This window comes from Aspergillus lentulus (assembly GCF_001445615.1).
Source record: "Aspergillus lentulus DNA, contig: Alt04, strain: IFM 54703, whole genome shotgun sequence".
Classification (NCBI taxonomy): domain Eukaryota; kingdom Fungi; phylum Ascomycota; class Eurotiomycetes; order Eurotiales; family Aspergillaceae; genus Aspergillus; species Aspergillus lentulus.
Genome location: NW_028322122.1, coordinates 460,750 through 485,975, shown reverse-complemented (window position 1 = coordinate 485,975; position 25,226 = coordinate 460,750). Strand labels below are relative to the sequence as shown.

Here is a 25,226-nt window from a genome sequence, read left to right as displayed (position 1 = left end):
CCACTCTCTCGCATGTCTCATGCCTCCTCACCTCGTACTCGGAGATATCCTCAGGTCTTGGAATGCGATGCAAGATAGCTATGAAATGTTCATTCCCTCCCGTAGGGGGTATCGTTCGCTTCTTTTGGTCAGCTCCTTGTGGTCACGTTGTGGGCTCGGGTCACTAGCACCATTTAATTGGAAAGAAGACTCCCATACTAATCTAGTCGGTGTTGATATTGATTGCCCTTTTCTGGTCAATTGCACATTGCCAGCTTGTCTGCAGGCATCCCTAATTCAATCCCAACTGTCCTATCTTAGATCGGCATTGCATCGAAGATCCAGATCCAGTGCATCACCATGCATTCCTCCGACAGGATGTCCCACAAGGAAGCAGTGATCTCGCGTCTCATTTTAGAGATCATCCTCGAGTATGCTCTCAACAAGTTTGACCCTGTACAGGACCGATTGGACGGGACTGCGAAAAACTTCCTGCCGATAATTGACCGATTCGTCGCTGCAGGCACGCGGATAGAGGCGTGTCTCCCTGCATTCCCGTTCAAGTCGGCAAACAAAGTTTACAAGGTGCTCGGTAGCCTACCTGATAAGGCCGAAGAGCTGGCCCTTGACCGTTTGAATACCATGTGCGCGCGTGTTCGGGAAGTATACTCGCCCGGCCTTCAAGTGACTATCATCTCGGATGGCATCACATACAATGGTAGGTTCCGACTCGGTTCAATTAGAATCGTGGTTAACCAGTCGAGCCGTGTGCTGTTAGACTTGCTATGCATATCGGATCAGGACACATGGGCTTACGGAGAAGCTCTACGCAAGATGGCTGCCCAGAAGCAATTCAAGTACATTGTCTTCTCCAGAATAAAAGATCTGCTCGATATCCCTCTGCCAGAAAAGATGAGCGAAATCGTCTACGTCGCTAACTGTACCACCTTCCGCCGGTTGCTCCTCAACAAGTATGGAAGAGTCGGCCTTGACATCGACCACGAGATAGCCTCGAATCCCGATACGAAACTGACCTATCTCGGATACAAAAGATTCCTGGAGTCTGATCTGAAGTACATCTTCCCTCGGGGGGCGCATCGGTCTGCTCACAGCTACAAGCGAGATTGCAAGTACATTGCTAAGCAGATGCTAATAAGAGGAGATGTGGGTGAAACGACCATCCAGTTATATTGGCTTGCTCTGACGTTCACCTCAATAGGCCTTCGCACAGGCAATCAAAAACTCTTTTCCCAACCATTTGCGGCTGTCCATTCACGAATCAGTAGCCGGCACTAAGCTATCGATATCCCTGCTGAACACAAAGACTGGCTTCACCACTCCATGGCACTGCAGCGTTGCTCAGCTGGCGGATGGGGAGTGGATCAGTGCTCCGATGGGTGAATTTAGCAAGGACGACAGGCTGGAGCTCGTGTACGCGGACGGCCGGCCTAGTCACTTCAGGGAGAAGCCATGGGACGGGGACGGGTTTGGCATCAGCGAGGCGACGGCGAGCTACCTCCAACGACCTAAACGACTCAGCGCCAGTGAATATCTCAGCAGACATCTTACATCCGTCCCCGTCTCACCCGGTATGTCTTCGCCCAGTACTTCGTCCATGTCCTCATCCTGTGCGGGCATGGAAGGCAGCGCAGCAACTACACCGGAAACACACTCTCCTCCGACCTTCGCGTTGAGCGGTTTGGGGATCGTCGCAGAGGACAATTTAAGCAATGCTTCAGTACCATATGGCAAAAGGCTCATCCCTCAGATCATGGACAGCTTGGCTGCTGCCGAGCCGGAACGTATTGTTTTCTCACTGACGACATTCTCTGGCGATTCACTTGGGTTCAGGCACATTTCCGCTCTCGCCTTCACCAAGGCTGTTGACAAGACCGCTTGGTGGCTTCACAACCAGGTTGGCAGACCAGACTCGATCCAGCCTGTGGGCTACATCGGACCACGTAAGTTGGCAAAGAGCACCTGGCATGTTGAGCCTTATTTGAGAGAAAGTACTAACTTTATGATTGAAAAGATGATCTACGACACGTCCTGCTGACTTATGCATGTGTCAAGGCTGGTTACGCTGTAAGTTATTGAACCATTGCTTGAACTCGCCCGGCATCTATTCAACTGGCTTACGGCGCCTCACTTCCCGCAGGCCTTGTTCCTGTCGCCAAAAAACAGCACGGAAGGAGCACTTGCGGTTCTCGAGGCAACAAAATGCAATATCTGGGTCAACGCTTGCGACATATCCCCAGTCCCTCTGGTCAAGGAGGTCCTGCAGAAGCGCCCCATGAAATTCCTGCAGCTCCCTCTACTTGATGAGCTTCTCGACGCCATGTCCACCGAGGCTTTTCCCTACACCAAGACATTTGACGAAGCCATCAATGACCCATTCTGTTTCCTGCATACATCTGGGACCACGGGAGTGCCTAAGCCAATACCATGGTCGCACGGATTGATTGGCACCATGGACGCCGTCCGACTCTTACCACCTGCTGCGGGCGATGGCGGTTTGCCCCCGTGGACAACTGATTGGAACACAGGCGATACGATCTACTCATCTTTCCCCATGAGTCACGTACGTAAATCAAATATCTTTCTCGCTGAGGTGATGGGCAGGGGGAAGGTCTATTGGCTAACTGCATGGATAGGGTGCCGGTATTATTATGGATATTCTGATGCCCGCCCTTTTTAACTTGCACTGCGTCTTAGGACCAGCAGGCGTCCTGCCTAATATCAATCTGGTGGAAACCCTTGCAGTGAATACTAGAATCGATATTTGGAGCATGGTACCTTCCCTTGTCGATGAATTAGGGGAAACTCCCGGAGTATTGTCAAAGCTCAAGTCATCCAAATTCATCTGTGCATCTGGTGGTCCCGTCAGTCCGGTCAGCGCTGGCAAGGTTAACGAGGTGATAAGAGTGCTGAACTTGACTGGTACAACAGAGGGTCTGTTTATTGGTAACCTCGTACCACCAAGAGAGGATTGGTTCTGGTTTTGCTTCCATCCGTCCTCCGGCTTCGAGTTTAGGGAAATCGAGCCGGAAATACATGAGCATTGGGTGCATCGCAACGAGCACTGGCCCCTGTTCCAAGGGATCTTTCACACCTTCCCCGAGAAGCAGTCGATTAATTTCAAGGACTTGTACATGAAGCATCCTACCAAGCCCAATCTGTGGGCATTCAAAGGGAGAAGCGACGATCTCGTCGTACTGTCGAACGGGTACAAGATATCGCCCTTGGAGACGGAAGCCTTCATCACCACCCACCCTGCCATCAAAGGGTGCCTTGTTGTCGGAACTGGGAAGCCCCAGGCCGGTCTACTTATCGAGTTGAAAGATCCATCGCATAAGACCGACGAGCTCCTCGACAGCATTTGGGAAACAGTCAGACAGGCCAACTCCATGTCTCGGCACAAAAACCAGCTGCTGAGGGACTTTGTTACTTTTGCAACGCCAGGCAAGCCCTTTTTCCGCACGGACAAAGGCACGGTGAAACGATCTGCCACCCTGAAGCTCTACGCCGACTACATCGAGCGTTTCTACAGCTCACGCAGTGACGATCTCAATGGCACCTTCGACTTCGACATGAGCTCATCTCACTCAATTGAAGACAATGTTCGTAAAATTCTCGCTTCTTCACTCCCTGATGTCGAGGAGACCTCCGCAGACACGGACCTGTTTGCGCTTGGACTTGACTCCCTTGGCGTCTTTGCGGCCATCAAGACAATCCGGGCAGCTACGGGGCTAGGTGATCGGATTGGCCCTCGGCATATCTACGCCAATCCGACCATAACCAGTCTCTCCGCTACTATCACACTCCTGGCTGCCGAGGCGGAGAGTGCAAGCAAAATTGCTCTATCTAAGAGACCAGTTGATGATGTCGGGGCCAAGATAGAGAGCATGATTGCCCAGCACAAGGCGCGGCAATCATTCAGCTTGAACGCATTCGACTATGTCAACCCGAATCACGGCATGGGCTTGGTCCTGTACTTCCCAATACGCGACGGAGTCAGTTACGAGCAAGTGTTTGCCAACCTGCAGGAGGGTCTCAATCGCACGTTCGATCTGATTCCAGCGCTCAGCGGCAAGATGATGAAGTCCTCGGAGCAAGTGATCGACTACACCAAAGGAGACCTCTGCGTCACGATTCCCCCTCTTGCCAAGGCAGATTCTGCACGCAATCGCCTGGTCTACAAGGACCTCTCTGCTGTTCTTCCGTCATTCGACAACTTGCGCAAAGGAGGCTTTGCGCCGTCTGCCTTCAAGGACAGTCTTGTCTTACGCGACGATCCTTTCCCCGAGATGCCCGCCGATATCTTCGTAGGACAAGCCAATTTTGTTTCAGGGGGTTGTATTCTTGCCGTCGACCTCAACCATTGCTGTCTTGACGGCCTCGGTGCCATGATCGCTCTCAAGGCCTGGGCCGAGAACTGCAGATATTTGCAGGGGGATCAATCGGCAACCTGCCGCTGGTATGACCCTGAGAGCTTCAACCACAGCCTGCCAGAAATTCTACATCAGCAGGAAGGCTGGACCCGACCACTACATGAGGTCGACCCTGGTACATGGGGCTTCCTGCCATTCTTTCCTCCGGACGATGAGAATACCACCAAATCCGAGAAGACTCCAGAAGGAGCTCTCCCTCCTCGACCTATCTTCCCGCTCCATCATGTCTGGCCACTGCCTCGCGCCGAGCGATGCCTGAAGACGACCATGTTCCTCATCACGCCCAAGAAGCTGGAGCTGATGAAGCAAGACGTCATCGCCGACCCCGAAACCAAAGGCAACCCATCCATCAGCGACATCGTGCAAGCCTTCTTCTGGCGAGCCGCCATCAAAGCACGATACCGCGTAGCCACGGAGATCCACAAGCAGATGTTCAGCCCCGACGATGTCTCCATCCTCGAACTCCCCACCGACACCCGCCCGCGTTTCTCCCCCCGCCTCCCACCAACCTACATGGGCAGCATGCTCATCCTCAACCGATCCAGCATGCCCATCGAGACACTCTGCTCCGCGGAGACCACCATCGGCAGAGTCGCGCTCCTGCTCCGCCAGTCCGCCGCGCGCATCACCCCGTCGCTCGTGCACGACGCGTTCACAATCCTGCAGTCCCTTCCAGACCACAGCCGGTTCTCAACCGCCAACATGGGCCTCGAGCACATGCACGTCATGATCTCCAATATGATGCTCTTCCCCACCAGCGAGATCTGCTTCGGAGACGCCTTCTTCGGCAACGGGGGTGTGCCCGAGACGATGCGGCCGCAGCTGGAGCGTGGCAACGGGCGGTTTCGATTCTTGGTTATTTTCCCGATGAGGAAGGATGGAGGGGTGGAGCTTGTCCTGGGCACACACCCGGAGGAGTTGGAGATGTTCTTGATGGATAAGGAGTTTACGAGGTATGCGGAACTGGTGGATACCTGCTGCTGAGCTGCGAGTATTCCTTGGGTGGGCGGATGTTGGGGTGTTATCGTCTGGTGGCTGGCACCATTTGGCAGCAGACGGGCCAGCTGAATACTGAAGCTAAGAGATGTCGGAGTCCGGTCTTACTTCAACTGGGAGGATAGGAGTGACCAGTTCGGTCCCAACGGGCCTACTGGGCAGTATGAGATGTTATCTAGACAATTAGACGAAGTGGCTAGACCAACCCAAATTGAAAACAAATGGGATGATTGTGTAACTACAAAAGTTCAGCAATAGCTAGAAACCTCTCAAGGTCAGCTAATTATGTGTTAGTCTAGTTAGAAGCAGATAGGCCTATTCCACTTTTATCCCTACCTGTTCTAATGGCCCCTTAGCTGTCTAGTCCACTACCCTAGTCTGAAGTGCTCAAGCAGGTCTACTGAAAAGGTATTGCGGATCGAAACACTCGTTAATAGAGTCCAGGGCCCGGCTAGTATCTGACGCGTGCTCTATGCGTGCTACAACATAGGACTACTACTAGGCATGAATGGTTACATCCAGTCCTTTTGATGTAATGTCTATTAGACTGCACATCACAATGATACATTAGACCCTGATGGAATGAGTGGTATACATAGCAGGCTATTGCCAGTCTAATCATAGTTAGGATAAGAGTCTCTCCAGAAATCAAAGCTAATCCTCATAATATTATTTGCCCTTCGGATTTTACAATTTCAAAATGAATGCAGAAATAGGCGACAGGTTAGTCGTGAACGGCCAATGTATTATTCAAAACAAATCAAATCTTCCTTGCCATGTGTACCTCTTCACTTTCAATAGGTGTCAGCCAACGAGGCCGAGTCTGAGAGACTGCAGAGGTTCTAGGGGAGAGCGGCGCCCCTCCTTACAGGGTATGTTATTAGTTTTCTGTGTGAGTCTTAATGACTTTTTTGGACTTTGGCTAATTCATTAGAGACTATATATTGGTTCGATTTGAAGATGGCCATGAAAAACTCATATTCCCTGGCCCTGACATTGTTGTTCAGAAAGAGAAAGAGTGAAGCATTCTCGTAGTTTTAGCTGAACTTTCTTTGCTTTACAGAGTTTCTTGGATAGTTTAGTGTATCTTGGGGAATGAGACTGGAGTGCATAGTGCACCTGGCTATCTACTTCCATAGAGATAAAATGGTTCGTTTTATGCATTCTAGACCTGAGTGGAGGGCTTGGGTGATCAACACGGTACAACAAGGTGACCTGGGGAAAGGTTGGAAATAAACATAGTACGTACCTGATACATTTTCCTTTCAAACACCCTGGTAGGGTGTTTGATATTTACCTATCACGGGGTCGAGCCTCCGGGTCTTGATTCCCTCTCGACCCAATTACTTGAACGCGATTGTAGTGCGTACTTACCAGTTGCTGCATGTCAGTGTCCTGGAGGATATTTCGTCCACCGGCCCACCGACAAGTCAAACTCGCTAGGTGGTGTCTGGTGGGATAGAGCAAACATCCGGAACATGTGTGGTTGCCATTCAGTAGGTACATTGCGCAATGGTAGGTAGTGAACAATCTAAGATGGCTATTGACTTGCTTCTGTGTCCAACCGGTATACGTCAGTCAGTAAGATACTCCTCTTCATCTTCTTCCGACTCATCCTCCGATTCAAGACTGGCAAACGCTGCGGCAATATTGATTTGCTTCTCTGCGAGAACATGTTCTCCTTGACCATTATCCCAGCGCGCCTCATATCTTATATTGTAACCGTCGACGATCATGACAAGGTCATATTCAACGCGATAATGGCGTCTGCCAAACTCATTATCCGGCTTGACTGGCTGGATGTGGCCTTCGGTACGCAAGAAAGTCATATCAAGCTCAATCTTGCCCGCCACTTTAGCCCCTAGTAAAGAAGCTCAAAGATCAGCAACGAGACATTTCCATCATTATCGAACAGAGAAAAAGGAAGATATAGGTAAGGAAGGTGTGAAGGCCGCTTCTTGCCTTTATTGTTCCTGTGGCCTCGTTTGTAATGGCTCTCGTGGCGTTTGTCCGAAACATACAGATGTTGGTTGCACTTAAACCTCTGCTTCGTGTTCGCTGGGAATGTGAACAAGGTTCGAAACTTGTATTCTTTAAACGGTGGAACTTCATCTCCCTATAGGCGTAAATCTGTGTCAGCCAACGATACACTAGTTATGGCCGGGTCTCCGTCGACATACCTTCTTCAAAACCCAACATATGGTATTCTTCACGTATAGATCTCCGTCATTTGGATCAGCCTGCTTAGGCTTGCTTGAGCGATGAGCCTCAATAGCATCAGGGTCCCAGGGCTCGGTGCGCAGGTAACCGTAGCTCGATTGGATAATCCTAACCGGTCCTAGTTCTCGATTGAGAGCCCGGAGAACTGCACCAGAAGCAACCACAGTGTCCCTGCCGCATTCGGGCCAATTAGTCTTTTATTTACTGTAAAGCATCCAAGACGAACTCACCGGACGTTAGGGCGAATGAGACCCACAGGTGAGCCGACTATCTCAACTGACCGCTGGCGCAAGATTGCCTTGAGATAGCGATGCAGAGAGGGTGACGCAGCAAAACCCCCAATGAGTAAGACTTTCTAGTCCAGGTGTGAGTAGCTGCAATATTGACTACAAGACGATTTCGGAGCATGCACAGGCGTACCTTGACGATGATCCCACTTCTACGGGCTGACTCGAGCTGTTTAAGCATGAGCTTGGAGACTCCCTCCAAACAAGGGCGGAAAATATCTTTGAAATCCTTTCTGGAAGTACAGCGCCGTTAGAAATCCAGCAGCATAGTTTATAATCTGAGCGGGCCTTGGCCCAAGATTTACTTACTGATCCAGTCTCAGTCGGTTGTCTGTGAAGTTCTTTTCATGATTTGCCTTAAGCCCTGGTATAAAAAACGGGTGGCCTGTGAAATTGCTATCCATGATGTCGCAATTCCTTTTGACTCGGGTTTCAAATTCCCAAACTTGGGATGCAATGATTCCCTCGATGGTTATCGTTTTGCGTGCTCCAGGAGTGGAAGGAGCGAGGTAGGTTTCATCCTTTAGTCGGTCTTTCAAAATCTCTTCGAATCGTTCATTCAAATAACTAGAGCCACATAGAGCACCTACGGTGTTGTATAAATCTTCAGTGGCCTAGTTTGTCAGTCTAAGACTTACAACGCACCTTCTGGTTTCACAGCCTCCTTTTCCAGCTGTAGAGGTTCAGTGTTTCTCAACTTATATATCACGGCGTCGACAGTCCCGCCCCCGGCATCAAGAATCATGAAAGTATCTCCGGCCTATTGCTCTCGTGCATTGTGCGTTAGACAGTCTGCGTGCATATCGGCATTTATAATGGGTTGATGCTACCTTAACCTCGCGAGTGGACGCCAAAACATGGGCAGCAGCAGCCTCTGGTTCGGAGACGATGTAGAGATTTTCCACACTGTTTGATATGGTTCGACCCAAGAGCGCTCGATGGCTGGCCTCAGTTAATGCATCTTGCATTTTCCTCACTGCCCGTCTTCGCCAGACTACTGGAACACAGAGCACCCACTCGACTGAGTCGTTGTCGTTGAAACCGTGCGATATGAGTTGAGCTTTGGTATGCGCAAGCAAGTGCGTTAAGAAGTCAACAATCAAGTCCATGCTGTCTTTGATAATCCCCAACGCCTCCAGTTTCTTTGCCGTCACCTGGAGTTGTTCGCGGAGCTCCCTAGTGTAATCAGTCTTGTCCAACAGCAACTTGGACCGGGTGATTCGCTGAAAACTGCTGCGATCTGCATCCGGTAACTTGAAATGTTCATGGACAGAGAACCCCCAACGAAAGATTTGCTCCGTATCGATCGGGGCGTCAAGGTCCATCATCTCACCAGAACTCGCTTGAGTGGGCCGGGCGTTCAGAGGATAGCACGTGTCAGTGGGCACTTCCATCGTCAACCCTCGCACACTCTCACCGACATCGCCGTACCCGGAAATGCATGAAATCTGGTGGATATCTACAAAAGTTCTGTCCTCGTCCGGTCTAAGGACTGTGTACGCCACCGCGGAGAACGTTGTTCCAAAGTCCACCGCAACTATGAACTGCCTGGGCTGCTGTCCCTCAACCCCGTCGTCTATACCGTTTGTCGCTGGCAATTCAGGACCGGTGGACGATTGATTGATTTCGGACTCAATGATGTCGTCTAAACAATCGTTCGAGAACGCTCTGACGAACGTGGGACGCATGTTTTGCAAGAGGAAGTCTTCAATTCCGTCTTCCGGATCAGTGCTAGGTTCAAAGGCGAGGGGAGGTAGAAATTTATTTGGCACAGGAAAGCATACCTCTGGCTCTGTACTGGCAATGCCTCTGTAGAGCTGAGTGAGCGGAAGTTACTAGATTCGTTCAGAATCTCGCAAGAAACACAACTGAGTGAACTGAAACAGGAAAGGAAACCCTCGCTCCCTGCTCTTCAATAGCCCATCGAGCGTCTCCTAGCAGGGAGTCAGAAGTCAAAAGTACGAAGAAGAAGGCTCTCAGATCGAAGCGCAGCCGAACAATGTCGCCTAGCCTAGCCAGGAGTCCGTCGTTTGAACTCCTCTTGCGACATGGACTGGCGCGAACATCTCTGTTTTGATTGGAGGTCCCAGTAATGCTAAATTTGGCTATTCATGGTGGGCCCAGCAATGAAGACTAGGCCCATTGGGCGGAAGGGAAATTGCGGCGCAGTGAGGTTGCATATAGTTGCTGCTCAGCCCTGCACTTCCATCCCTTTTTTTAATATCTCACTGCAGCCAGTTTCCTTTTTCTTTGTTTGTACACATATTATCTACTCGTCCGAGTGACTAATTAACCTGGTATGGGGCGGTCTAAACGGGTCTCTTGTGCGGAGCCTGCGAACTGGAAACCCGACGAGGAGAACGAGCTTTTGGCGTGGCTCGACTACAATCTGGAGAAGAGTTCGGATGGTTTCGCAGCCTTCAAGCAATCAGTTTCCGAGCACCTTCGTAGAGTGTGCAATGTCAGCTACACCTATGAGCAGTGTCGGAGGAAGTTGCATTGGCTGTGGTTGAACAAAGGAGATGACAGTGCCAAAAAGGTCGCCGTATTGCACGAGCACGGATCCGAGACTCTGACCCACCTAACGACGGCGCAAAGGGATTCTATATTGGCCAGAGTGATTGCGCTCAGGGAAAGGGACCTGAATTTTCCCCGACGTCTGAGGAGTGTATCTCGAAACAGTGCAACTCCATCGCATCGTCAGGGGCATAACCGACAAATAACGTCTGCGACAGTGCAACGGTCACAGCTACAAGTCCCTTCCGTTGTAATTTCGCCAAAACGAGTTCGCAAAGCCAAGCGGCCCCGGAGCCGGAGGAGGAAGAAAAGACGTCTTTCTAGACAGGTATTGATCCGGAAGTACGACGGAGATTAAGAGCTAATTCTGTTGAACTGCGAAAAAGGGTTCAGTCAGAGCTTCGAGCGTGGAAGAACAAGAAGATGGCGAGGCCAGAAGCAATAAAGAAACTGACCCAGACGATACGGATACAATAGACAGCATGGATATGCTCATGGCCCGCGTACCTAGCACAAGGAATGGCAGTGATCAAACAACAGCAACAGATCATCGGACCACAGAGGTATTGGAATCTCTCAAGTCAGAGCTTGCAGCACTACAGGAGCAGGTGCGAGTACTGGGTGAGCTGCAAAATGACACGCGATCTTTTATAGCCTTCTTGCATATGCGTTTGCGCGAAGCGGTCGAGCGCGACGAAGTGGCTCAAGCCCGTATACACAGCCTTGAACAGGCAGAGAGGGCGCGAGCCGATGGTAAGTCACTAGTCTCTGAGATGGCGATTCTGGGGGACAAGATCGCGTACTTGCAGAGGAGATTGTACACAGCCCAGGATTTGAGAAGGTTCACCCAGCTCTCGGCAACGGGAGAGATACGACCCTGGAACCTAACGTGGATCAACGAGACAATGGTCAATATCGATTACTACATGAAGCAGCTACTCTTGGACCATGACAACATTGACCACTTTGAGGCCCCGAACCTCGACAACGACGTGGACCTGACCGCACTTATTCGAACAATATTGGGGCTGAACCCCCAGGAGCGGGTTTCAGAGAAAGTGCAAATTCAGCTGTCCAGATTAAGTTTGCAGTCAGTTGTACGTGCTTTGACTGCGGCCGCTCTCTGCGGATGGGTCTTTCAGGCTGAGCTTCCCGGTATGAGCCTGACAGACTCAGTGCTACTAGATGAGTACAGGGGCCATCTAAGAACAAGAGGTGAACTATCTTTAATTTTTCCCTGATGTCTTCCCTTCTATTATTGCTTACTTCATGACCCGCTCTGTCTCCCCTTTCTACAATAGTGCTAACAGGCGCCAGATGGAGAGGTTGCCCTTCGGAACCTGGATTTTGCTGCACACCAATCACTCTTCGATGGAAAGCTGTTCCAAGACAACATACTCCCTCGACAAGCCGAGTCACTCGCCTGTCGGCTGTCGAAGCTACTTTCTCGGATTTTCCGCAACGACGACAGCGTAGTGGTGCATTCCGCAGGATCGTACGGAGTTCCTTCAGTTCATCGTTTCTACACCTGGGGTGTTGGTGAGCGCATCTGGATGAGTACCCGGGATAGAATGATCAAGATATTTCAATTTGCTCTCGAAATCAAGAACAAGTTCATGCTGAGCACGTACCAATTCGAGGCGGTGCTTTACCCCCCTGGGACGCCCTTCATGGAAGAGCAGATGGAGCCAGAGACGGCGGAGGGCAGCAAGTTGACGACATCTGCCTCTACAATGCGTGATCTAGAGGTTAAGCTCTGCTTACTGCCCTCTCTGTATTTTTGGAGGTCGGATTGTATGCGAGTGCACGGCAGTACGTTTGTGCAACGCCATCCTTCTGATCGGGAAGAACGTGAACGACTTACGAAAGCGGTCGTGGTTGCAGAGCCACTATGAAGATTGCTATATAGAATTCGTTTATTCTCAATGATTCGACTTATGTGTGTTAGTTTTGCGACGGGAGATAGCGGGCTGTATTGCCTTCTTAGTCAGTGAACCATGGTGCATTATCTGGTAGTCGGCCTGAGAGTATCTCTATCCAGCGTAAAATACCAAACTGATCATGCTCTGATAACGGGTGTTCGCGCTTTCGCTTTTCCGGGCCTGTAATGTATATATTCTCGTCTTCGCAGGCGCGTGATAACTTACGGCCAAGTTCGATTGGATCCGTAAATGATGTGCCATCCAGCACCATGAGGCAGAAATCTGGCGACTCTGTGGTCCAGAAAAGAGGCCTTTTGATCAGAATGGCACCTGTACGGTCCAGCCTTTGGGTCGAGCCATACAGACTCTTAAGTTCAATGGGTACGCTGGAACCGCATGCAATGGCCTCATCTTTCACCGAGGTTGGGTTGCCTGCTTGCTTGTACGCGATTTTCTTTTCAAAATCGAACAGCGAGTTCTCTTCAGTCACACCGCGCAAGACCCAACGCGAATTGGTCTCCGTGGCTTCAGATACATCCGTAACGAGACGCAGATACGCCGCGGAAAGAGCGGCGGCCAGTGAATCGCTACCCGAGAAGCGACGGAGGGCACGCACCCCATCTGTCTCAACGGTAAGGTCCGGAATATTGCCGAGGTGTGGCGTGACGGGGTTCCTGCCGGTGGTCACAAGCGCCAGTGTGCGGAGGGCTAATCGAGATGCGACGATGCAATGGATCTCTCTGACCACTTGCCAGTCCTCGCGGAGATAGGTATTGAATAGAACCCGAGCACGGACGGGATGATCAGCAAGAGCATTTAGGCAGTGTGGCCGGTCTGTCCACATCGCCTCCAGTTGGTAGATGGCATTCATGGTGACTGTGACGCTTTCGATGTCTCCCATCAACTGTAGTAGCAAGGAACAAGTGTCGTGTAAACTCGAGCTCGGCTCACCCAGCGATTCTAGCGTCTTTCGAATTTGGGGCAAATCTTCCGGGATAGATAGTATGTGGAAAGAGAAATGAACCATATCTGAGTGACGAATGGTGGCATGCTGTCTCCAAGGAGGCAAATGAGTACTGCTTTGTGAGTATCGTAAATACGGATGAGGTTCCTCATTGAATACGATATCGGAACGGTCCTCGAAGTCTCCCGATAGAAGACCGGCAGAGCCATTAACTTGCCAGTCTCTTGGGGCTGGGTCTAGAGACAAACTATGAGTCCGTCTGGTGATAGACCGAAGAGATGTTAGCGTCGCAGTATCTGACCTCGGGTCAGCGCTAGGCGGGCAGTCAGGGTACATAGACAGAGGCGTCTCATCCCGCCAAACGTCATCGCGGCCACTGAGACAGCGGAGGATATTTGGTCGAAAGACATCTCGCGCCCAATCACATATGTGATCGACAATAAGCAACATCTGCAGGGCATCATCAAGTGAAAGCATGCATCCGTGCCATAAGTCGATAATTCTCTGCAGCCCCATCCGATTAGTTTAAGCAAGAAATAGTCCATGAATCGTAAGCACGAACATATCTAGTCCCATCAACAATGCACGCATACACTCGCCATTCATCCCCTTGGTTCGCCATGAACCATACCAACGGACTGATGGGGATATGGTTCACTTGTTGTAAGTCTTGCTGGAGCTTCAGCAACGTTCTCAGAGGGAATGCGCTCTGTCGTTCGACCGACTCAAACCCGGGGCTGCCTTTCTCCGATTTTGCTTCGATTAGAACAAAGGGATATGACACATGGCCATCCGCAAAGGGGCTGTGTCTCAGCGACTGGGAGCTGGGTAACAGTTGTTTCAGGCTGGCGGTATGCTCCAGGCCGATGATGCGATCCGGATGTCTCTGGGAAACGCCCTGTTCAAGGAGTCGGCGATCCTCACTATGATATAGGAACGGTGTTCCCGACCGATCTGAAAACAAAAGGTTAGAGCCTGCATCATGACTGCTGGCTGGTTAGTATCGACATCATTACCCCTTCCCTATAATACCAATAGGATCACGGCCAGTTACGTACATATCAACTAACATCCTCTCCTCGTTGCTGCAAGTGCATGGTAACCTTTTCGCGCGTCTTTCTCGTAATTCTTCAGCTGCTGCAGCCCACTCGGTCTGCACAGCCTGGAAATCCGCGTCCCAGAACCGCTTGCGGCATTTCCGACTGGATCGTCCTTCCTTAGCCACGCCTTGTACTAGGAACAGGGAAGTAACGGACTGTTCCTGGGTTCGCTCACCATACAACCTCGGCCTTAAACCTGGAGGTAATAAAATTCTCGGTCGACCACCTCCACGTTTCTTCATTAACCCTTTGCCTACGACACCGATATGCCTCTCTACGAAGCTTGGCGGCCTCTTGCTTGATGTGCATAACGGTGGACAAGACCGTCAATCGGTGATCTAATCTGCCGTCTCTCCCATAATCATCGTAGGTCACTTGTTTGATCTGGCGGACCTTGGCAAAGTTCTCTCTGTGCTGAATAGGCCAGTCACGAGGGAGTAACGGCCCATCAAAGGAGATCCCATATTCATCCATCAGGCGCTGCTGATCCTCAGGTCGGAGACCTTTCTTTCCGCGAGACGCCATTGCTTAAGAAAGTCGTCCTGGTAGAGATATTATTTTTCGCCGTTTTGCGGCCTTTCGTCTGCTGTATGCAACTGGGAAGCTCAACGACTGAACGAGCCAATATATCACCTGGTCGAATTAGCACTCCCACGTGACCAACCACAAGGCTGAGGGAGAGTGCGCCTACAACAGGCAGACATTGCACTGCCTAACTAGAATAGAGGCAAAAGCAAGTTGACCGCTAATTGCGCTTGAAGAAATCACAGACAAGTATGATTTGGAAGAGGCGTTGAACGGTCTCATGGCCATCCTCTTCTTATAGGAGCACTTTTACCCTGCCAAACTAATGCATATCGGATGAATGCCGTCTCATTGTATGGTGCTCGCAGCCAGCGGCCTCAGCAATTGAAAGCCAGGGAGCTCATTCAGCAAGCAGGGGCACCTACTGTACCTGGATGATCGGCCAGAGGACTGTCAAGTGAGAGTGTCAAGTGAGATGGAGAAAGGGTTGAGGATGTCATCGTGGGGTCCAATGCAGTAATTACAGAAGTAGCTTAGTGTTTCTTGGCACTATATAAAGCCACGACATCATTCTCGCAAAGGTCTGTTTTCCTCCTTCATATTCTTCATTCTCGTTGCATCATGTACCAACTCACGGAAGAAGACCTCGACACCTTTCATCAAGATGACACTCCTGTCATCCGGGCCGCTGCCAAATCCAACCCAGCTATACTCGAAGCGCTGCTGGCTCGTTATGCAGACTCCTACCAGAATAAAAGTCTGTCGAAGGTCGAGCAGAACATGATAAAGATGCTATCACCCAATACAACCGTGAACCTGCATGGGAGAATCCAGTCTCCCATAAATGCTGCCATCGGCGCCAATCTACCAGATAATGTCCGTCTTCTGCTGGCCGCGGGCGCGGATCCGAACGGCATTAGAGCTGCCGATATGGCAGACTTTTCAGTCAACTTTATTCGTGGCCGTGACTTCCACTTCAACCGTAACGAGAGGAGGCTCGGTCCAGGGTTTAGACGTCGTGATCATGTTCTAGCCACTGCACGAAGTGAGGGAGGCATTGATCACCAGGTCTGCCCATTAACTGAGGCAGAGTTGGACGAGCGTCGCCATGGCTTTCCCCGTTTCTGGACGAAGCCCAACATTCCCGGACGACGCTTGCTGCCGACAATGGACAAGAGAGTTACAATCGAGCAACGGCGGATGGACAGCGCTTTGACAGCGCTGGAAGTCGCGGCAAAGTCTGGCAATATAGAGATCCTAGATCTCCTGCGGGCAGCAGGAGCGGACGAGTCTGCTTGGATACAGCCATCAACCACAAGTAATGATGATGCGGACCAATTTAAGATTGAAGGTGAGAACACTCCAATCTCCTCTCTGGCGACATCCTCTCCTGTCCACGAAGCCATTGCTGCTGGTCAGCAGGCCATGCTCCGTCATCTGCTGTCCACCTGTAGGTATTCCCCCAACTATCGTCCTCGTGCAGCCCCCACTGTTGCTCTTCCACCACTTTCCTACGCCATCGCCCAGTGCGATCTCAGCAGTACCGGCGTCCAGAGGTGCCTGGTTGACCTACTCTCCCATCCACAGCTGGATGCTAATCTGCGCACACCCATCTTCAACGTCCATCCGCTCCACTTTGCCACAGCCCGTCATGATCCCGACCTCCTCTCGTGGCTGGCGGGATTCATTCCTGGTGGATTTGCCGCAGCCGGGGTCACAGCACTTGGACACACGCTGCTCCATGTGGCTTCGTTGCCTCTGACAAACTGCCAAACTGTTGCGGGCAATCCCGAGATCGCCAGAAGCATCCACTGCGCCCGAACACTTGACTCTTATTGGTCTCCATATCGACTTCCCAGTCCGATCCACATGCAGTTTTTGACGCCTGGCGAAACAGGTGCGAAGCATCCACAGCCCATGACAGTAGCCCAGCAACAGGCCCAAAAGGCCACGATCCGGGTCTTGCTGGAATGGGGCGGGATCGATGTCGGCGCCAAAGACGTCGATGGGAACACGGCGTTGCATTATTTGGCGGCGACTTTGAATGTGGATGAGGAGACTGTGGAGTTGGTAAGACAGATGGAAGGTGGGGAGGCAGTCTGGCAGGAGGCGACCAATTACTGGGGATTGACTCCAAGGCAGCTATGGGGGTAGTAGTATACGTAATGACATATATATGATATGTAAGGTAGGTTATCAAGGCAAGTACATGATGGTATTTATTCTCCTAGTTTACTGTTATCCTGCCACAGTACTCTCAATTCAATGCGAGGAATCCTTCTCACTGCGCCGTTGCTCAATGTCCTGCATAAGTTGCTCCAGCATCCTTGCTTCAACACTGGTCCTTTCCTTCAACTCATTCTACTCGGATACCCATGTTTTACTCTTACATAAATGCAGCAAAGAAGTCAGGAATCCAACTATAATCTGTATTGCGCATGGAACCAATCCACTTATTTAATGACACCCCGCCGTTTGGCTGAGAATTAGTGGATAATTTCTGGATTGCTACATGCTATGCAGTCAGAATAGGGCTATGCTTGCACAAGTGTTTAATCCAGTGGTCGCGTGACCCTTTTCCACTCTAATGCAAATGATCATGGGAATAGAGGATTCACTACTAAGTTTAGTACATTCTAGCTCTGAGAGTGGGTTCATGTAACTATCCAATATTAAGCTTTTACTCTTGTACACTGGGATCGATGACGACGATACATTGACTGCACATTTTCCGCTATGAACTTTTGGTAGTATCATAATTACAAACTATAAAACTGAGAAAAGGACGATTCTCAGTTATATTTCAGATATTTGTTAATAGCTGGACGTCTGACTAAATGTATGGAGATTTGGGTTGGGGAAATGCCGGAAATGGTGACTGTGGCTGAGTATACATCTTGCACCATACTGTGTTGGAAACAGCCCAGCACTACTTTTAGCTGATTAACAGGTTAATAACCATTTGTTCTTGTCATAGGATAGACAATTATCTATTAATTATTGCGCTGTCACTAATAAAGGTTAAGTAGCCTCATGAGGAGCAGACAAGATGGATAATTCTGGAAGGGCAAGGGCAGGGTTACATCAGAGATGCTCATCCAGTGGTTCAGCCAATCATTCCAGTTGGTATAGTAAGTACATGACAGGAGAATGAATCTATTACAGGGACAAATGACTCTCGACTGTTGCAACATTAGAATTGCCAATCAGTTGACACCAAGGTGCCATAATGGACGTTAACGGATATGTTTAGAAGAGTCTGTTCAAGCATATACTATAAATTATTCACTCTGGACAATTGAAACAAATTTTATTATCAGTATTCCCAGTATGCTCAAGATTTACTAATTAGCTACTTGAATCCCTGCCAAGCATGCTGTCTGTAATACATCCGAACAGCCACAGAGGTCTCCCAGATGTGGCCCACCACCACTTACATGACAATGCATTGGCTACACAAAACTTTCGTGGCCTCGAGAGTTACAAGTTTATGAGTTGTTCGCGCAAGCCAGATGGCGAGGATGATCGTCTTCCAAAACACCTGAATAAAAGCCTTAAATCTTTGGAAAGTGTCTGTCGGCTTCTCTATAGACCCAACGACAAGCCAAAGATGGCTTCCGAGCAGAGCCAGCCAGAGAACCTCCCGGAAGTCATCACTGGAGGTGGTGCTTTTTCTCTCGAGTTTCCGCTGTCAGGCCAGCAAAATATCCCAGACACCAGGGAGATCTTTACTCGACTTCAGCTCCAATGGAGGAACGGCACCACGTCAACGCAGTACTTCCGAGCACATATTCCGTCCATTAAGCCGTCTCTGTTGAATGAACCATTCGACAGTATACACATCAACACCGGTATCTGCTTGTTTTCTAAAACTGCACTGTCCTTGGACCCCGGCAATGATCCACTCGGAAGTGACAGCGAGAAGGTCACAATCCCACGGGTTCCGGAAAGAAATGAGGATCTGACCCTCTACGAGCTTGAAATCATCACCAGACTCTCCTTGGCGATTGCAGATACCGCCGCACTTATCGGAGGCGCCTGTCGCAATCATTGTACCCCAATCAACATCAATCTGGACATCCCTGACTTCCAGTATTTCTGGACCGCCTGTGAGCTCTTGCAGCGAAACTTAGTCGACGTCACATTCGTTAATAGCTGGATCGACGCAATGAATGTGCGACGATGTCGTCTCTTCAACATCATGTCTTCGATGATCAACAGCTCTCTAAGAGAGCGCCAAGTGAGCAATGTCAAGATATGTCTGACATCTGGAACCGAAGCGGCAGTAGAATCGATTATGAAGAGACTCCCTGCCGGCATGATGCCGTCCCTCAACGAGCTCCTGGATGGCCTGCAACAAGGACATTCTGACGCAGAACAATGGAAGAACTTCCTCGCCAATCTGGACTCACGGCACCAGCCCTCTACCATCAGCGAGCTTGGCCGACTGATGTATGTCTTCAAAGCCGTGAAACCGGCTCTCGCGCATGGACCCCAACAATTACCCAATAGCGGTCCTCGGAGCCACCACAAGAAGAATCTGATCATCATGGTCGATAATAGCACCGAATGGCGTATTTTCGATCGCGCAAGAACGTTCCTGAAACGGTATACCAAGAATCCAACCGACGGCGCAGGTGAGACCATCATGCTCGGCCTCTTCCCCCTGGAGAAGATCTTCGTAGCTGGGGCGCGCCGCTCGGATCTCTACCTCGAGGACCCGGGCTCGGATATGTGGAGGGAAAATGAGCCGTCGAGGGTAGGCCCGTTGGACGTGATCGACGCAGTGTATGGGTCGACTGTTTCCGAACAGCTGCAGAGCCTGTGCCGTCGTGAGGGATTCAAAGCTGCAATGCGCGAGCCAGCTCACGAGTCCAAGCTCAGCGCCTTGAATATCCATAAAATGCTCATGGCGCTCTATTCCCAGATTACGATGAGGTTAAGAGCGTGGCTGAAAGCGCCGGTGTAAGCGACGAGTATCGCGTATGAACTATTTTCAGGAGATACATTCTGTGCTTGCTAGTTCTGTGTGGCCAACTTCTAGAAAGTTATTTTTATGCTTGTCTCTCGACGGCAAGCTCAACTCCAAAGGAAGTAAGACGGAAATAATCTTACGGCCTCCATCGTCCTTCAGGTATAGTCCTAGATTTTAAACCTCATGATAGGCCTGATGAATATGGGAACGAGAAAAACATGTGACTCATGTGGATTAAGGACTGCGATTAACCTGTTTGTCGTACTGATTGGGGAAACTTCAACGACAAATGCAAGGGATCGAAAGTTCTTTCCGGTTCTACAAAGCCTAGGTGTAGCAGTGGCCATTACCTACTGATCCCATCAGTCATGATTTAATAGTCACTTCCTCTCAACCACTCGTCCAATAGTAGCTCCTTCGCAGTTGGTCTCTCCTCAGGTAGCCACCGCAATACCTTCCGTAAAAACCGAAGGAAAAGTATCTTATCATCGCCCTGTAGTCGAGATTCACGACTCTCAAGAGATTGCTCCGGGATGTTGACAGAGTTCCTCCAGTTTCCTGCAACAGATGAGCTGTGATCTAAGTGCTATGAGCGTAAAGTGCACTTACCATTCTCATCCCAGAACTTGAGACTTTCTTCACTTCGTCTAAGAAACTCAAGAGGCGGTGGTCCCAGAAGCGAAATCATCTCCGCAAAGCGCTGAGCATGGTCTGTATCATTTTCAAGGGGCTGATTCTTGAAAAGATGACCTTGCTCGAACAATGTCCATGCCTAGGAGGAAAAGTTAATAGATTTCAAATCACCAGGTAGGTATTCATACCGTTTGGCCCACGTCCCATATATCTACCTTACTGTCCCAGTTCATGCCAAGCATTACTTCCGGAGCCCGATATACACTCGGCATAATGAGGCGAGTCTGCTTTTGGTTCCCTTCGGCCAATCGCGCCTCCCCCAGGTCCGCGAGAATAGGCTCGCCGCCGGTGAGAGGCATCGCGCGGGTGGCATATATTGTGCGATCCTCGAGACATTTTCGAGGAGCGGGATTCGATAGCTCATCCTCTTCCATTTCAGCAAGGATTGACTCGTCGTCTATGCCCAAAAGGATATTGTTCGGCTGAACATCTACTCTCTGTCAGCAGTATTACAAGCGCCAATAGTCGACCTACTCCTTACCCGTATGGATAACATTGGCTTGATGGAGGTAATCCAAGGCGATAAGAATAAATCGGAGGGTTGGTCGAAGGAGATCCTCTGGCAAAGCGTCGCCTTCAAGGCAGTGTATATAGTCACGGATATCGATCCCAGCAGGTTCATAGAGAAGACAGGGACGCACACCGTATGGCCCCGGGACTTCAAAGGAGTCCAGGACAAGGCGGACATACTTCTCGCCACCGTGGAATTCTTTAATGGCCCTCAGGTGTTTCGAGATTTGCACCTCGGGGGGCTGTTTCCGGGTTCGCACATGAACCTTTAGGACTAGATAGCGTTCATTACTTTCTGCACATCAGCTTATAGTTCGCAAAGTGAAAAGTTCTTATGTCTACTTACTGCAAGTCCCGACATAACCAAACTGTTGATGACGAGCCGAAACCAAGTTTGGTTATGACTTGATATCGGGTATTGAAAAGTTCGCCAATTCGAACTGGGTAGTAACGCTCCTTCAAGTAATCAGGGAGATTCTCCTCTTCGAACCTGACCGAAGGATCTAAGATGGTGAAGCCTAAGCTTGGGAAGATGCGTAGCTGAGACACTTCAGAACAGGACGGTTCTTGGCTCTGGGGAACACCCAAGGGTCTGAGTTGAGAGTAGCTTCGAAGTCGCAACGGTAAACTTAAATGTTTGATAACGCAAAATAATGACTTGCAAGAAAGAAACACCATGGCTGTTTAGCCTGGGGGGAGTAATGAACTGCTGACTGCAAAACTAACATAAGTGCTGCTTTAATTTCATGCGCGCTTGCAAGGGGTGCTGGTGTTTCTCTAATCAACCCACCAATAGAAGCAGCGCTTTCTGATGATCAGTTGAGAGATTACATCATCTAATGCAAAAGGTACCTAACCTCTGATAAATAAGATATCTTTACCATGGACTCAAATCCTCATCCTGTAAACAGCAGTAAATCATATACCGCCCATAAGGTTCGCAGGTTTACCAGCAACAGGGGATTCGCCAACGCACACCAAGGAAACGGCCTCTCATCATATCCCTACCAAATGAATACCCAGAGAAGCTAGCTGATGAGATGGTCTATTTCTCCTTACGGCTTACCTCCCCCATGGGGTTTGCCTCGGTTGTCGATGAGGCATTTGCCCATGCAGAACCAGACGAAGCCCAATTCCACCAATACCTAAAGCAAAAAGCCGAATCCAGTCCGAATTCCACGTCACTCTTGTCCATGTCAATGACCGCACCACAAACCCTGCAATCTAGGAAAAGTACAAAGCCGATTACATAGAGGCGCTCCACCGGGAACGCAGCGGAGACCTCACACCTAGCTTAGGTGCTGGGGAAGTCCTCCGAGACCACCTGGTCTGGGACCAGAGGATTATGGCGCTTTCAGTTAAGGTCAATGGCAAAGATGGATCGCTCCCCTGTGCGAACGCAAACCCGCACGTCACAATCAAGACAGCGGATGATTCGACTAAGGCTTTTGAGAGCAATGACTTGTTGAAGCGGTGGAGAGAAGGAGATCAATCAAACGGTCCAATCCGTTCCAAAACCTTCTCGAGAGGACATACTTTCGGGGGCTGTGTCCAGGCTAATTTTACTGGGTGGATGGTATTTGTGCACTTCAGCGTTTTGCCTAGGATCCACCGCCTGGGGTCAAATGGTTCTCTGTGCTCCTTAGTCGCATATACTACCAGTATATATAATGTAAAGCTTGAAATGTGAAGTACACTGAGCCGACCATTACTAGAGGTGACCATGACAGGTTCCTTCTGCTGCCAGGTCACCTAGCTTTTTCCTTCCTGATAACTCCAATTTGCATGATTTTGCATAGAGAATTTTATGCCCAAAGACGCTCCACAACAGTTCCTACTCTACTATATGGAAGATGTATGCGTAAGCAGAGGAGTCATAGTACCCTTGCATCTTACGGTTGATATGGGAACACTCAATGTCAGTGACAGTCTATATTAGTAGCACCAATAACAAAATGTCAATGCCTAGCTGAACGACTGTTAAGTTCAGCAGATACTACAAGAGTGGATATTCCATTACTTTGAACCATGTTTGGCAATGCTTTCCTGGCTGGAGTTCTCCTTAGTTAGAACTACGTTTTTTTCTTTGAGAACTTCTTTCTTGTATCTTGCCCTCTGAGATAATATCCCATCTATCGCAGTATGGTGCTTGCCAGCTAATGTGTTCATTATCTATATGTCCTAATAATTGCTGATTGTTCTGCATCTTTCAATGGCAGTTGGCCTAACAGCTCATGATTGCTTTCACAGGCTGGCCATTCTATGAAATACAATTAGTATTATAGTAAGCTTAAGTAGGATCCATGAAGTTCTACCAATAGAGGATATATGGCGACCGAAGAGAAAACACAGGGACAAACAAAGAGATCAGAAGCTGACAGTTCTGTCATCTGCTATGTTTTTTGCAGGCTTGTTGGGCTTTATTGCCCTAAATGCTGACACATCCACCTACCCTGCCAATGACCAGTCGTGTGGACTGCACCTGTTTCACATCAGAAATAGTATTCTAGTCTTGTGTAGTATTATAGCCATTTACGGGTGGATCAAACTCCTACTTAGGCCAATAAGCTCTACTATGAGTGGGAGAGTTGATGCAATCTGACTCAGACCAGTCGTGGTGAGATATGGATAACGCTGGCTGAGCTGAGACCACCTCTATAGTAAGAGCGCTTACTGAGAATGAGGGCTACCTGGTGTGCTTACTTCTTGTTAACCTGTCCACCTATTAATCTGGGCCACGTGTTACGCCGATAATATTGGATTTGCCATATAGCTAAATGTAAAGGAGTGGTGATATTTGAGAAACGTGTATTATGATTCACAAAGTTTATCTAGCAACAGGCTATACATTCTTTGATTCTGCTGTTGACAGCAGACAAGATAATGCAGATATCGACAAAGAAGATGCGCTTCCAGTTATCTGAAGTCCATCATGAGGCGGACGAATTCGAGGAATTAGTTGCCTGCGAGGTAGCGAGCTTCGAGCATCCCCAGCAGTCAATCTTCAGATTTTTCTACCCTATTTTTGGCCATGAATCTCCGGCAGAAAAGCAAACAGCCTTTCGAAGTCTGGTCGAGCTGCAACGCCAGTGGTCTCGCGATGATCCAGACATAGTGTGGATCAAGGCCGTTGACACACAGAATAACAACAAAATCGTCGGCGGCTTGTTGATGAAGGTCCATAAGAAGAACCCTACTCCTCAAAAGGATAATTATGGGCATCAGTCTGCCTTCTGGTATCCTGCCGGTAGCCAGCGGAAGTATATCGATGAGTGCCTGCGCATATTTACGGGTCCGCATGAGGAATTCATGCAGAGGCCGCATGTTTGTAAGTTGTGCGCCGAGAGAAAATCTGGAAAGGTCCCAAATTAACAAGTCGATAGACCTATTTATTGGCTTCGTCCTCCCAGAATACCGACAACAGGGAGTTGCCGACATGTTACTCGCTGATGCATGCCGCCGGGCAGATGAACTTGGATTAGAAGCGTGGCTTGAATCTGTGGTGGCCATGGGTGTTCCAATTTACATGAGACACGGCTTTATTCCCTTCCGTAAGCACGCGGTAGAGCCCCGTGTTGAAAGACCGGATGATGAATGGAAGGATATGGAGGAGAAAATGCAACCTCTGCGGTTCTGGCCAATGTGGAGACCCCCCCATGGCAAGTTTGTTCCTGGGGAGACGAAACTACCTTGGAATGAATTTATGAGTGGCATGTTGAGCAGGTTGTAGCTCGTGTCAGTATTTCTTTTTCCAATGATTTCAGTGACCCTAGTGAATATAGTTGAATGAGCGTGGTATAGTGTGGGAATATCGACTGCCAGAGCTGACAGTTACAGTTAAGCCTCTGGAATATAACTATTGTCGCCTTTGGAGAACACACTCCGAAGCTGGCCATATGCAGCTAACTAGACTTGACGCAGTCTAGCTCATTCTCGAAGCAGGCATGTGTATATTTATGTTGGACTGCTAGCGCTCGGAACGACCGTAGCTTAAGAGTCATCACAAGGTAAGATTCAGCCAGCCATTGACTACAATGGCGCTGGATCGGACCCGAGTATATATAAGAGTGTAAAATCCCCCCGGAGT

General features: G+C 49.6%; 8 protein-coding genes across 8 annotated transcripts; 5 read left to right on the top strand and 3 right to left on the bottom strand.

Annotated features, from left to right (window-relative positions):
• Positions 1-339: 339 nt before the first annotated feature.
• Positions 340-5,414, top strand: ALT_1441 (uncharacterized protein; the record flags this gene model as incomplete). The annotated part of the gene is made up of 6 exons (XM_033562253.2): positions 340-697; positions 758-1,143; positions 1,199-1,940; positions 2,012-2,064; positions 2,138-2,560; positions 2,634-5,414. 6 exons carry the CDS (start codon positions 340-342, stop codon positions 5,412-5,414), a joined length of 4,743 nt encoding a protein of 1,580 aa, XP_033418144.2.
• A 1,586-nt stretch (positions 5,415-7,000) lies between these two features.
• Positions 7,001-9,621, bottom strand: ALT_1440 (Hsp70 family protein; the record flags this gene model as incomplete). The annotated part of the gene is made up of 8 exons (XM_089599167.1): positions 7,001-7,287; positions 7,448-7,556; positions 7,607-7,817; positions 7,877-8,001; positions 8,067-8,166; positions 8,243-8,519; positions 8,579-8,693; positions 8,764-9,621. 8 exons carry the CDS (start codon positions 9,619-9,621, stop codon positions 7,001-7,003), a joined length of 2,082 nt encoding a protein of 693 aa, XP_089456313.1.
• A 611-nt stretch (positions 9,622-10,232) lies between these two features.
• Positions 10,233-12,345, top strand: ALT_1439 (uncharacterized protein; the record flags this gene model as incomplete). Its single annotated transcript, XM_033562255.2, has 3 exons — positions 10,233-10,778; positions 10,837-11,605; positions 11,768-12,345. 3 exons carry the CDS (start codon positions 10,233-10,235, stop codon positions 12,343-12,345), a joined length of 1,893 nt encoding a protein of 630 aa, XP_033418146.2.
• An 88-nt stretch (positions 12,346-12,433) lies between these two features.
• On the bottom strand, positions 12,434-14,961 carry ALT_1438 (uncharacterized protein; the record flags this gene model as incomplete). The annotated part of the gene is made up of 4 exons (XM_089599166.1): positions 12,434-13,840; positions 13,899-14,290; positions 14,369-14,632; positions 14,694-14,961. 4 exons carry the CDS (start codon positions 14,959-14,961, stop codon positions 12,434-12,436), a joined length of 2,331 nt encoding a protein of 776 aa, XP_089456312.1.
• Positions 14,962-15,582: 621 nt separating this feature from the next.
• ALT_1437 (uncharacterized protein) lies at positions 15,583-17,115 on the top strand (the record flags this gene model as incomplete). The annotated part of the gene is made up of 1 exon (XM_033562257.2): positions 15,583-17,115. One exon carries the CDS (start codon positions 15,583-15,585, stop codon positions 17,113-17,115), a length of 1,533 nt encoding a protein of 510 aa, XP_033418148.2.
• A 1,456-nt stretch (positions 17,116-18,571) lies between these two features.
• On the top strand, positions 18,572-19,930 carry ALT_1436 (uncharacterized protein; the record flags this gene model as incomplete). The annotated part of the gene is made up of 1 exon (XM_033562258.2): positions 18,572-19,930. One exon carries the CDS (start codon positions 18,572-18,574, stop codon positions 19,928-19,930), a length of 1,359 nt encoding a protein of 452 aa, XP_033418149.1.
• A 379-nt stretch (positions 19,931-20,309) lies between these two features.
• On the bottom strand, positions 20,310-21,500 carry ALT_1435 (uncharacterized protein; the record flags this gene model as incomplete). Its single annotated transcript, XM_089599165.1, has 5 exons — positions 20,310-20,494; positions 20,546-20,708; positions 20,758-21,059; positions 21,111-21,405; positions 21,486-21,500. The coding sequence occupies 5 exons, from the start codon at positions 21,498-21,500 to the stop codon at positions 20,310-20,312; spliced, it is 960 nt and encodes a 319-aa protein (XP_089456311.1).
• A 2,522-nt stretch (positions 21,501-24,022) lies between these two features.
• Positions 24,023-24,869, top strand: ALT_1434 (uncharacterized protein; the record flags this gene model as incomplete). Its single annotated transcript, XM_033562260.2, has 2 exons — positions 24,023-24,467; positions 24,523-24,869. The coding sequence occupies 2 exons, from the start codon at positions 24,023-24,025 to the stop codon at positions 24,867-24,869; spliced, it is 792 nt and encodes a 263-aa protein (XP_033418151.2).
• Between the last annotated feature and the right edge of the window lie 357 nt (positions 24,870-25,226).